Here is a 13,243-nt window from a genome sequence, read left to right as displayed (position 1 = left end):
TCTGTAAGTTGAAGTTGAGTTCTTTCTCAGACTTTCAGTTAGAAATCTCCACTATATTGTGAAGGTTTTATAGAGAGGTTTGTTCAGATATCACTCATAGCCTGATTCATACAACATGCATATGTGGCCATGAATGAGTATATGGTCATTTGGTTTTAGACCAATCAAAGGTAAGGGGGGACACTACAGGTGAATAAGGTAAAAGAAAAAAAATAATATATATATAACTAATATGTATAACCATAAGACTTCTCCGGTTGATTCCATTAAGATAATATTTTTGTTGTTGTTGTTTAGATATGCAAATAATGTATTGTCTTATTAAACATGGGGTAATTTGCATATTTTACCAGAACAGAAATTTAACCATTGGATGAAGCCAGGTTCAAAAGCCTTGTTTCATGTGGTGACATATCAGAGTCGCAGGTTTTTTCCTGAGGGAATATTGTATATCTCTTTGTATCACTCTATATCATAAAATACAGCCATAAAAAAGGCAATTTTCTCCATGTTTTTAGTAATAAAATATTGTATAGGCTATAAATAATAGATATGAACAAACCCCTCTGTATAAACCTTCATAATATAGAGAGGAGATTTCTGGACTTTAGAGATAGAACCAGATGAATCCAAGTAGGATGAGTATGAAAGCAGTATAAAACAATGACATAGACACTGTAATGAACACAGCAGCCTGTAATGTTCTGATGTTAGTCTAAGCTAGTTTCCCTCTCATGCCTCTCTGGTACACGTGCTTTAAAGAAAGCCTGCATCTCTGCTTCTCACTGTCATGTTCCTAACTCTCATCCTTTGCTTTTATCACTACACACACACACACACACACGCGCACACACACACACACACACACACACACACACACACACACACACACACACACACACACACACACACATACACACACTTACACACACACCACCTCACATTCATACACACCCCGTTTTCCCATCATCCACACAGGGTATTATTCACCAAAGTGTGCGTGTGCGTGCGTGTGTGTGTGTTATGTTTGTGTGGGTTTTGTGCATGCATAAGTATGAGTGTGAGGAAGGCGAGCGTGTGATAAGCACTGCAGCCTGTTGGAATGCGCTGAAAGGCCTGACGAGGGTGCGTGGGTGCCTGTAGCATGGCTCCCAGGTACAGATTAGAGAAGGGGGGGAAGATTGGAGGAGGCCCGGAGAATGTGTGTGGGAGAGGGAGAGAACAAGAGTGGAGGAGAGAGATAAAGAGGAGAAAGCGCGGAGGACGAGGAACGGGGAGTGGAAGTATGTGGGTAGCATGTTGGGGATTGTTAGCCGGCCAAACACCGTCGTTATTTCATACCAAATGAAAAGGGAACATAGAGAAGATCAGGGATGAAAGTAGTTAAAAAAACACTTTGGGTGTCATTTTTTCTGGATGAAAGTAACAGCAGATGTGGATGCAATGAAAGAAATGAGTTGCAGGCAAAACACACCATTTGTTTTCTGGAATTTTTTTTATGCACAACGACAATCAATGATGAAAATAGGTTTTTAGCTACAATGATTTGTTGTAGCTCTTTTGCAGAAAGCCAGAAACCACTGTTTGTTACTGTTCATCCTCTTGTTCCTCCATCCATCCCTTGACATCATGTCACTTTTCCATGCTCTGGATACATTTTTTCTTCTTTTACTCCATTTTGTGTTTGTTGTTGTAAGTTTCCAGTTTGAGGACGCAGATAGTCACAAAGAGAGAAAGTTTCAAGGTCCATCGTTTGAACTAAAGGTCTTAGTTCATCCATCTCTCTGTGGCCAATCACGGCGCTTTCCATTCCTCTCTTCATACTGCATTAAACCGTCCTCCGTGTCTTCACCGCTCTATTTCCAAGTGAAACCAAAGTGTCTCTTTGGTTTTGTTATTTATCCTTGAGCATATGAGAGAGACACATTTATGAACTCATATTATGTAAATTAAGATTCTTAATAAGCTGCCATTGGAATAGCTAATGTCTGGCATTCAGGTCTGTGTTGTAGCTCGAGGGTTCAAGGCTTTTCTTCCATCAGTTCTCTGAATAAAAGAACAAGAAGAGGATGCCAATATGTGAAGCTGATAATAAAAAATGCCCACAAGTTAACAATAATTAATGAGATTAACTTCTAAAAGAATTTTACGATAAAGATCATGTAAATGATCATGAAGAAATTAAATAAAAATCTTCTTCATGTTCCTCCTCCCCAGATCCTGCTGTTCCCCATCCAGGAGCCGTCCCAGTCGGGCCGTTTCTCCGTGTCGCTGAGCGGCGAGCTCACCATCACCGACGTCCAAGTGGAAGACTCCGGCTACTACATCTGCCAGGCCATCAGCGTGGCCGGCAGCATCCTGACCAAAGCCCTGCTAGAGGTGGAAAGTGGTGAGTGCTAACACACAGACAGGCATTAAAGATACTGTGAATGTTTGCTACAATATTTGTTGTTACTTGGCTTCTGACTTCTGTTGTTCAAATGTAAACACATGTTGTATGTTTGCTCGAGATCTGAGCCTAGTTTGTTCCAATTCATCACATTATTTAACTAGAGTCCTGGTCCAGACACTAACGGCACCATGAATCTTCCTTTGACTCTGTTGATCGAATCCACCGCCAAAATGACCCTCCTAGCAAGTCATTAAATTACAAAGTCCGTCTGAATATGCTTGACAAAAATGCATACTGGGCTACTGTAGAAACATAGGACTCTGTGAAGACGACCTCTCCATATATAGATTTAAATGACCCATTCAAAGCTAACAAACACACACTGGCCCTTTTAAATTTGAATTAATAGAAAAACTATAAAAGGAATTTACTGCTGCAGCATGTTTATTCTCAACTGATTTACTCACTAGTTTAATAATAAATGCTTTTTAAGCCAAAGGAATACATATGCAACTCCCCTCCCTGTAAACTTAAGTCAAAAAGAAAAATGTCTTCCCTAATCGTTAGATTATTATTTTTTTGCTTCATATTTAATTAATAACGTCTCACAATCTGTTGATCCCACCCACAGACACACACACAGACACACACAGACACACATACAAACATACACACACGCGCGCGTGTAGCAATACAAATTCAAAAAGCCGTCCTTCAAATCCGTCTCAAATTAAAATATTCCCCCCCGAATGAGCTAACAGCAGGAGTCCTTATCTGATGTAATCAAAAGAGACAACTGGTGATAGCTCTATGCAAATAACCCCGCTGCAGCATATGCTGCCCTCCCTGCATCCCTCCCACTCAGGGAGTAAACAGGGAATTTTTGTTCAGCTCTTTCTACGCTAACTCCTGTGTTGACTCTTCACACTTTGGGTTTAGCTCAGTTAGCTGATGATATCAGAGCATTCTACAGAGCAGAATACCAACGAGGGCCTGCTCCAACGTCTGAAGGCAAATGTCACGCAGTAGTCTGAGTGAAGTGTTCTATTTTTCGCTCAGTCATTGCGTCGCGCCGGTTGCCTTTGCAGAAAAATAAAATAAAAACTTTCAGATCCAAACAGTCTCTTCTTCAACATCAGTTATGAATGTGCAGGAATTTACTTGAATCTTCCAAACTAAAGCATAACTCTTCTAGTTGGCAGCTCTCATACCATGGTGTTTACATTTAAGGTGGAACCTAAAGACATAAATGCATGGAGAGCAGCCTTATATGTCCATGAGATTCTCCGTGGTGGCTGTGAAGGCTGTGGGTGGAAGCTGGCTTTCTCTTAAGACTTTTAAATATTCAGGCTTTACATGCAGTAGTTGTAGCTGCACATCAAACAGGGATACGCACATGTGTGTCCATTCCACCTCTAATTCCACCACAGTGAAGCCCAGTGGGACAGCCGATGTAAACAAAGCTTACAACATTTATTTATTTCGTTTTACATTTGCACAATTCCCCCTCAGTGTTTTGCCAACGACAATTCAATTCATCAAAATGTGTTGTATCCTGGCTAACATAATCCTATTTCAAATGTAATAGAATTTACAGTGATACAGTTAAGGATTTAATTATGTATTGAAGTTTGTAAGTATTAAAGTCATAAATAGCTTATTCACTACATGATAGCAAGTTCAGATTTTGGTTTCTGGTCATTTTTCATATACAGTAAAACTGTGGGCTTTTTTACCCCCCCCAAAAAAAAGACAATCCATTTTTTTTAACCGAGACAAATAATCCATGCTTACTCAAAGGTCTGTTGAAAAGATACTTTTGCTTATGATAGATTATAAGATTATTATTGGATTAATTTTGGTACAACTCAATATCCTGTCAAGTGACCCATCACTGTGACAGAAGGTTATGTATCAACATATTCCTTCCTGCCATGGATCTGCATGCTGCATTGAAGCTGGGACAGAGAGAGGTGACTTTAGAGCCTCTAGGAGTGGATGTTCATGTCACATCTCACACGACAGGGCAGGCTGGGATAGTAGAGGCAAACATAAAGATTGGTAACCCAAAGAACCTCTGTTGACTTTTTTGTGTCTGTAAATATGACTTCCAGGTGGGAAGTGAAACTAGGAAATGACCAGTAATGGAAAAGCCCCAAAAAACACATCAAACATATATAGGCCTTATTACCTTAACATATAATGGATTGAAAGCAGGTGAGATGTAATGTTTCCATTAAGCCTTTATGAGTTCTAGATAAAATACATTTTCTGCAGTGTGCAGCGGACCAATATTCTACCAGGAAATATTTGTGTTTTGAAAATCTTACTGATTGTACAGTTGTGAGAGTACTTGATGATGATGATGATGATGATTGATGGTCATTTCAGGCCAGTTAGATTATTAATGCTGCAGTTTGATTGTAGTGTATTCATTTGTCAAGAAGGACATGTTTTTGGTGCTCTTGCTCGTTTAGAAAACATGGACGGACAGCGCTCCCCTCACACTGTGTGCTACACTCTGTAGATCAACAGTAAATTCATCTTGATCACAGCTGCAATTCTGTCAGGAACAAGAAGGAATGTAAGGTTAAAGTCAAATAGTAATATGAGTTCTCTGATGACAAAAGAGGGATCAGTTATGGCCTTGTATCCACAGGCTTTATATAAGAAGTGGACATAGTCACCATGACGACAGCCATTGGTTTTATGGGCTACAGTTTTTAAGGGTCACGTTTTGACCATTGTCATCTTGGTTTTTGGTCGTCACAATCTTTGTTTTTTGCAGCAAAAAGTGATAGAGAGTGGAGCTAAGTACAACAGAACACTTAGTAAGATATATTTAGGCAACCAAAATGTTACAATTAACTTTTATGAAATGAAAAGACTGTGAAAGGATTTAAATTGTGAGACGAAACCCCAGACAATCCCAGACCGGACAACACTGTGGTAGCGACCTCTCGTTCACAAGGTAGCCCCGACCTAAAGCATACCCTGCTTTATGGTCTATTTGACTCTAAATGGACCATACTTTACTAAATGAACATCATGCTGTATTGAAGAAGACTTGAATCTAGAGATTGAGACCATAAACTCATGTTTACAATGTTTACTGAGGTAATAAATCAAGCGAGAAGTAGAGTCATTTTCTCATAGACTTCTATACAACCAGAGGAGTCGCCCCCTGATGGACATTAGAGAGAATGCAGCTTTAAGACATTAAGCATTGGCTTCACTTTTCAGAACTGGAGGTTGCTGCCTGGTTGTATCTCAAACCGTCTAACTCAGTTCTCGTTCTCTTTCTCTTCAGCACCTTCAGACCGCCTCCCGCCTATCATCCGACAGGGCCCAGCAAATCACACATTAGCACCTGGCTCCACCGCTCAGCTGCACTGCCACATCATGGGAAACCCCATCCCCAGCATCCAATGGGAGAAAGACAGCCAGAGGATCCTTGGAAACGATGGTAGAATAAGCTTGATGGAAAACGGCACCTTTCAAATCACCAACCTCCAGGTATTTGAATAAGAAACTTCAACTTAAACATCTAAAATATAGACACAGTAAATGTTATCCCAGACTAATGAAACAGGAAATGAAAAACTTTTTAATTGTCATTTTGCCTTTTAAATTCACAGCTCTACTGTGATGACCTTCAACTAATTTTAATTCATTGTATATTTAGTACTGCTTCTCATTCCATCACGCCACAATTTCCAGGGAACTCATTAAAATGTATTCACGATCTTTATGTATTACGATTTGCACATCAAACATGATGCAGTACACTTAAGATAAACACGTTCAAAATCCACATGATAAAATACACATTTTTAATTGCAGGAAAAGTATCAGTACATTTTTTACTGGGGACTTAAATTTTGTGTTTTTATGAGAGGTGGGGAAAGTAGCAAAACGGCATCTGTGAGGCGTGATCACCATGATAATGAGCGTGCCGGGCCATTAGCAGTCGTTAGCATCGTCTTACTCCGCGCTAATGAAATCCATTCCGCCCAGAATTCCCTCCCGGGTATGAAGCAGCACCTGAGGTCACCGCAGCCTCTGCGAGACTCGGAAGAGGCTCACACATTAATTGATTGTGGGTTCTCAATGATTAACGATCGCTGAGACTTGTAATTAAATCCTCAATACATCACTGCGAGTGAGGAGTGGATGAATGGGGAGCTAGAGATGGAGATGGAGGAGCAGGAGGCTGAGTGAGAGGGGAGGAGAGAGGGAGACGGGAGTCAGGAGCCTGAAGTGCATTTAACGCTGCGTTCATGTCATGTGGGAATAAAAGGGAGTGACTTTACAGTTGAGAGGACCAACTTGGAAGTACTCATGCTTTAGAAGTATGTTGAAGTTCTCTGTAGACTCTGGCTCTGTTTTGATCAGAATCTACACAGTGAGCAGACATGCCCTCCATGATGGCGGCCTGTTTGATTTTATCGTTCTACAGCAGACACAACAACACCTGGTATTTATGGCTTTGGATTTCACAGATGAGATCAAAAAATGACTTGTAGAGACATCAGCAGTTTGTTTCATATTGCTGCCCCATCATAAAACCATCACAAAACAAAAGGAAACATCTGTAATGATGGCAGAAAACATGACTAACGGTCTACAGCTGACTAAAGGCACAGCAATACTGTGAGCTAACAAGCTCACCTTCTAACAATGCAACGCTAACATGCTGATGTTAAGAAGGTATAATGTCTAGCATGTTTTACATCTTAGTTTAGCAGTTTATCATTTTTACATTTGCTCATAAGCACTAAAAACTAGCTGGAGCTGATGGGAATGTCAAAATGATTGCAGGTATTTGTTCATAAACCAAAGTTTTATGGCTACTTCATAGTTTTAACATAGACTGTATATAAGAAGTGGACGTAGTCATCTTGACCTCAGTGATTGGTTTGTGTACTGTGGTTATAAAGCCTTGAGTTTTGCTGTGTACGGTTCTGGTAGCAGCAGCAACCTGTCAATCTCAGTAAGCCCACCCTAAAGCATACCCTGCTTTATGGTCTATTTGACTCTAAATGGACCACCATTTACTAAATGAACATCCTGCTGTATTGAAGAAGACTTGGAACTAGAGATTGAGACCATAAACTCATGTTTACAATGTTTACTGAGGGAATAAATCAAGAGAGAAGTAGAGTCATTTTATCATAGACTTCTATACAACCAGAGGAGTCGCCCCCTGATGGACATTAGAGAGAATGCAGCTTTAAGAATCTTTGGCATCGGCTTCACTCGGCAGAAGTGGAGGTTGCTGCCTGAGTTTTACCTGAAGATAGCACTAGAGACAAAGTTAAGGGATCAAATAAGTTATTACAATTCATGAAGAGGGAACATGGATATTTCTACTCTTCTGAGTTTCAAGGCAATCCATCCAATAGTGGTCAAGACTTTTTCTCAAAACTACATATGTCAACCTGCTGGTGGGATTAGATGGAAAGTCAGAGGCTCATCAGAGTCATTAGAACACATCATCAGGGCACCATGAATGTGTGGAAGTGATGATCAACCAACCGGCCCTACGGAGAGAGCCAAACTGCTAGTATGGCCAAAAAGATGATTGAGTTTTATCCATCACAACTAGGATCTTAATTTTTTATCAGTTATTTCAATATAGTACAATGCTCAGGTCTGGAAATGTGGCGACATCACTTAAAGGTTGTCCAGTGGGTGAAAAAAACTGTAGCAGTCAGACAACCAGGCATATTTAAACAGAGGTGAACGGTCTATTGATGACATCCATCACAGTTTGTCCCTGTGGTTAGAGATCCCAGGTGTTAACTTGGTGAATACAACTGGTGCCAATTTGTATTACGAGTTGTAATAAACTGGATTTTCCCTTTTAACAATGAGACTTCATGCACTGCAATATTACCGCTATTATAAAATAACAGTGGTAAACAAAAAAGTAGACCTAGACACTCTTTTCTCACATGAGTTTATTAATTATCTAATGATATCAGTCTGTTTGCCTGTCCAGAATGACAAAATAAAGAATGATGAGACTTTTTCCAAATTCATGAGTCAAAAACCTTTAATGTAATAACGTAGGTATTAGCTTTAAATACTTTTATCAATTGAAATATATAAACATCTGTTTATGTCAGTTAGTTATGTCAGTAGTCAGAGTATGAAACGCAAACACTAATCATCAATCTTCCTTTTTGTAAAGAAAAAATGAAATCAGACCTCATAAACCCGTTTAAACCTGAAATAATCAGCGTAAAGAAGTCCATTTCATCGGGGCCCCTGGAGGGGGACAGATGGTCTGTTTGTTCCCCGTACCCTGGCAGTGAGGAGATGCCATTACCCTGGGATGTCTGCCAGACACACACCACGCTCCCTCACCGGTGCCAAGACGTCCTGGACAGACGGGAAGTGTGTCTGTGTGTGTGCTGCTGGTGAACGGGGTTAAAGAGCTTTGTGCTGCCATCCTGTTAAACGGTTGATGTGGGCGTGGGGTACGGGGGGGGGTGTGCGGGTATGGCAAAAGTAAAAAAGAAGCTAGCCCAAAAAAAACATGAAGAGTGAGAGCAGGACTACACGGAGCAGAGAAAACAGATTACTGGGAGTAATCACGTTAAAGTAGGAAATCGAGTTCATGTGTTGACTTTAAATCCCAGTATACGCGTGTTATAGCCGCTAATCACATTTCCCTTCTGCACCCGCCTAAAAAAGGATCTGACATCATTATCAACCCTTCTGTGCGCTATTGTGCAGAAGGCTGATACCGTGGTAACTGGGTAGTTAGCAGGTGGTAGACAAAGACTCCAAAGCTCAGATCACCCTGTTTGACTGATTTCTAGGAAAGTGCAGAGCAGAAATATCCCAATGATGTAGTCAAACTATAATAATTAATAATATTCCCTCTTTGAGTGGAGCTCCTTTTCATTTATTCATTTTCTCAGCAATCTGTTTTTCGCCTGGCGCCCAGAGCTGCAGGGTTTGATTAATAGTCCGGTGTCCCGGCTGTTTACCCCACCCGGCTTCTCCCTCGATTCCCCGTCCACCGAATCAAACGCCACCATCTGGGGATCCGCTTTGTACCCCCTTCAGTCAACCAGCCCACGGGTCATCTCAAGGTCAGGGCCTATAGAGAGAAAGAGAGGAGGAGGAGCGAGGGATGCTGGGTAGGATGGAGAGTCACCTGTCCCCCGTCCTGCAGGACTCTCTGACAAGCCACTTAGGCTTGAGTAATTCCTCTGTCAGCAGTTACTGATGAGCCGGCCCCGGACGCCACGTGCATGCCGCTCAGTGAGGCATTAGTCATGATAGGCCCTGCCTCGCACACCCTCTGCATAATGTAGAAGGTTTTCAAAGGGAGTAATACGGGCTGCGTTCGCAGAATAAGTGAATGAGGGGAGGCCGATTGTGTTCGCGGCAGACGGGGTCCTGCATGTAAATTGATGAACTACAGAGGACTGAAAACCTCTTGCAGCAAAACGGATGAAAAACTAATTAAATTTCCCCGTAACACTCCCACACAGAGTGCAGCAGGAGAGCGATTTAGAGAGCCAGCAGTCCTCACAGGTGCAGTTTACATTAGAATACAGTCAGTCCCCCTGCCCTCACCATGTGCACTAAATGAGCCCAATTTATAATTTATCTAGTTTTACAGCTATTCTCTCTCTCTGGAGCTTTTATTGTAAACAAACAGGGTTTTGTTTCATCACTACATTGTTTAAGTGCATTTCATACCTCATAAAAACCTTTGCAAAGCCTCTATTAGTGAGTGTTTGGACACCTGCCCTCTTGTTTCTTCTTCGTTGCTTGTTTTTCGGGTGCACGGCTGCCTTTAATGGGGCATTAAGGCCACCAGTAGTCGTACACGCACGACTGCCCTTTGCACTCGGAAGGATTTTTATTTATTACAGGCTTTTGGCATGAATGTGCATCCTTCATGGAATATACAGGCACTACCATCAAACACTGCTCTAAAACTGCTAATGGGCAAAATTCCACAGAACGTTAAGGGCTTTAAAGGAAACCCTGTACATTTAAAGTTTGTTTTTTGTAAATGAAGAAGGTTATGTTCACATTCAGTTTCTCTCCCAACACTTTTACCTTTAAGGGCCAACCAAACATGTTAAAAATTAAACTTATTTTGCTGGTGCATTGCTACTTATTTTGGCGCGCTAGTTGGCATCAAATAAAAAAAAAAAACATCCCTGCGTTGGAAAAGGGTTTGGTTGCGGCGTATTGTGGAATGATGAAATATTATTCCAGTTGGAGTAACAGATGAGTTTGAAGGCTTATTATCAGGCACCTTAGCTAGATCATGAGGTAAACAGATGTAATAGTAATGCACCAGAAATGAACACTTACACATATTTGATGGCATTGCTTTGCGTTGCAGTCAACTTTTTTTCTGGAGCACTCAGAGTTGGCACCCATTTAAATGAATCAGTGGGGTTGTCTACAATTAGTTTAATCCAGAACAGCGTTCGTGCTACTTAGACTAATTAGACTGATTGTTACTTGACAATCTGCTGGTGTCCTCTGTCTACTAATGCCCATTCATTTACAGTTACAGAACATTCCACATATTAAAGGGCAACTTGGGTATTTTTTTTACAACCTGGACACTATTTCCTCGTGTTTTTGTGTCTGAGTGACTAAGGGGACAACAATTTTTGAAACTGGTCCAGTATTGAGGGAGTAATGCAGACGGCAGCCGCTAAACGGGGCAGCTAAAAGTGCTTGTTTTTGCCACTGTCTGGCTCTCGTAAGATTTCAGAACGAGACTTCTTGTCTCCATCTGCAGCGTTCTGGCTCAAAGCTGGACTAATTTAAAAAAAATAATAAGGAAATGGGGAAAATCAGGTCCAGGTTGTAAAATATCAAAGTGATTCTTTAAAAAAAAGGATGAATTCAAACTGAAAGTGAAAGGAATGAAAAAAGACAGAGAGACATATAGAGAAAGACCTGGAGCAGTGACGCTAAAGCGACAGAAACATGTTCAACTACCTCAGCGTCACATTCCCCAGTGTACACACCCCCAACATCTCCTCTGTTGTAAGCAATTTCACAGCCCGTCTAGCTTTTGGCTTGCCTCCCTAAAAACTTGATAGCCAGCAGTCACTTGTGCGTACACACACACACACACACACACACACACACACACACATATACATACATACACACACACACGCCTCTTAATTACATCTGGTCATAGCATGTCCAGAATGCTAAGTAGCTGTTGAGTATAAAGACTGTCTCCTCAGACATTTTTCGACCACTAGCTGCTCATTAAAATTCTGTCCTTTGATCCCTCCTTTAGCTCTCCTCCTCTGCCATGTAGGAATCAGACGAGGAACATAAAAGCCACCAGCTTGACTTTAGCTCTGACTTCAAATAGGTCCACTGAGAATATTTCCTTTATGAAAAATAAAATAAAATAACTACCAATGACAGAAAGGCCAGAGTTATGAAAGCAGGTGCTATGTTAAGGGTTGCCTGATAAGAATGCAAATATTCATATGCAATAACAATAGCTGATGCCCAAGAGTAGCCATTTTTACCTTATAATTTCGTTAAACATAACCAATTTATTGCCTGAATGCTGCATTTTACTTAAAAGAAACATTGAAATTTAAATATTTTCATAATATAAATTGTATTTTTATTTTAACTAATTGTATAATATATTATTATTTTTATTATGACCAATTTACTGATGCATCAGAGAAATATATTTTATTCACAGTCATGATGTCCTAAAGTCTGTCCATGCATCAGTGATTCTGTCCTCACTGTCAGCAGTAGAGAGACAAGGTCCTTCCTCTTCCATTGTCCCTAATTTGTCCTTATTTTGGTAAAAAATATGTTTCCACCTTTGGAGGGGAGAGGTTTCTTCCATGACCTCATCATGGTGCTACAATCATAGAAAAAAGACAGAAAGTCAAAACGAGATGGCTGTTAACAGTGCTACAGATGCACTTTTTAAACATATCGGCAACAGTGGAGACTGCAAGCTGCTCCTAACGGAAACTAAAGAAGCTGATCTGACTGTGATGTGGAAGGTAAAGAGTCACCTGGTGGGCTCTGTGTGGATCACAGCTCTCTGCTCAGTATTCTGAGTGCAAACATTCTGGTTTGAGAGATATGACATTTAGTCTTGCTTGTCACTGGTAATGGGTTCATTAACGAAGCATCCCAGGCTCACTCTCACACTAAACTAATGACACACATTTCGCTGTTGCCAGGAAACGGACTCCGGGGTCTACACCTGCCTGGCTTCCAGCTCCAGTGGAGAGACGAGTTGGAGTGGAGTGCTCACAGTCAAAGGTAAATTGTCTCTGCGTGATTTAAATACATGCAAATGTCTAGCAGCTCGATGAAGAACCAGTTATATGAAAATATATAAAAATGATTTGTATATAATAATTTATTTTATGTAACCTTTCGCACAGCTGAAAACCAAATCTGAATCTGATTGTCACTCTTCTATTTTGCTAACTTTGGAACAATCTCTGTGTAACACTTCAGTGATTTAATAACAATAGTGACATCTTTTTTCATAATTGTCATTGAGAGACTTTTCTTTAAAATGTTCTAAGTAACGAGGCTCTGTGTGACCTTTTAATTGCTTAAATAAAACAACTTGCCAGGTCTATTTAATCCCTGCTGGTCCTGGGGCTGTTGCTGTGCAGATTGTAAACATACATGTTGGAAAGTGTATAAAGCTGAAGCATGATGTTGACACAGAGCCGGCCCTTTTTTGGGGATAGATAAACATGCTAAAGGGCTCGATTAGGACAGAACCGAGAGATATCGATCTCTGCTGCAGCTCTAAAGCCCACACTGCTTTGTGAAGCTCCACTCTTT

At 40.8% G+C, this 13,243-nt stretch overlaps 1 protein-coding gene across 2 annotated transcripts in view; it reads left to right on the top strand.

The window, feature by feature from the left end:
* The window catches only part of robo3 (roundabout, axon guidance receptor, homolog 3 (Drosophila)), an 87,024-nt gene that overhangs the window by 57,540 nt on the left and 16,241 nt on the right, over positions 1-13,243 (top strand). For both annotated transcript variants that reach the window (XM_054625137.1, XM_054625136.1), the window contains exons 8-10: positions 2,218-2,389; positions 5,703-5,908; positions 12,622-12,703. In XM_054625137.1, the coding sequence (XP_054481112.1) occupies positions 2,218-2,389; positions 5,703-5,908; positions 12,622-12,703 (460 nt within the window). The remainder of the gene's footprint in view (positions 1-2,217; positions 2,390-5,702; positions 5,909-12,621; positions 12,704-13,243) is intronic.

Source organism: Anoplopoma fimbria, chromosome 24 (genome assembly GCF_027596085.1).
Source record: "Anoplopoma fimbria isolate UVic2021 breed Golden Eagle Sablefish chromosome 24, Afim_UVic_2022, whole genome shotgun sequence".
Lineage (NCBI taxonomy): Eukaryota > Metazoa > Chordata > Actinopteri > Perciformes > Anoplopomatidae > Anoplopoma > Anoplopoma fimbria.
This window is presented reverse-complemented; position numbering and strand designations above follow the sequence as displayed.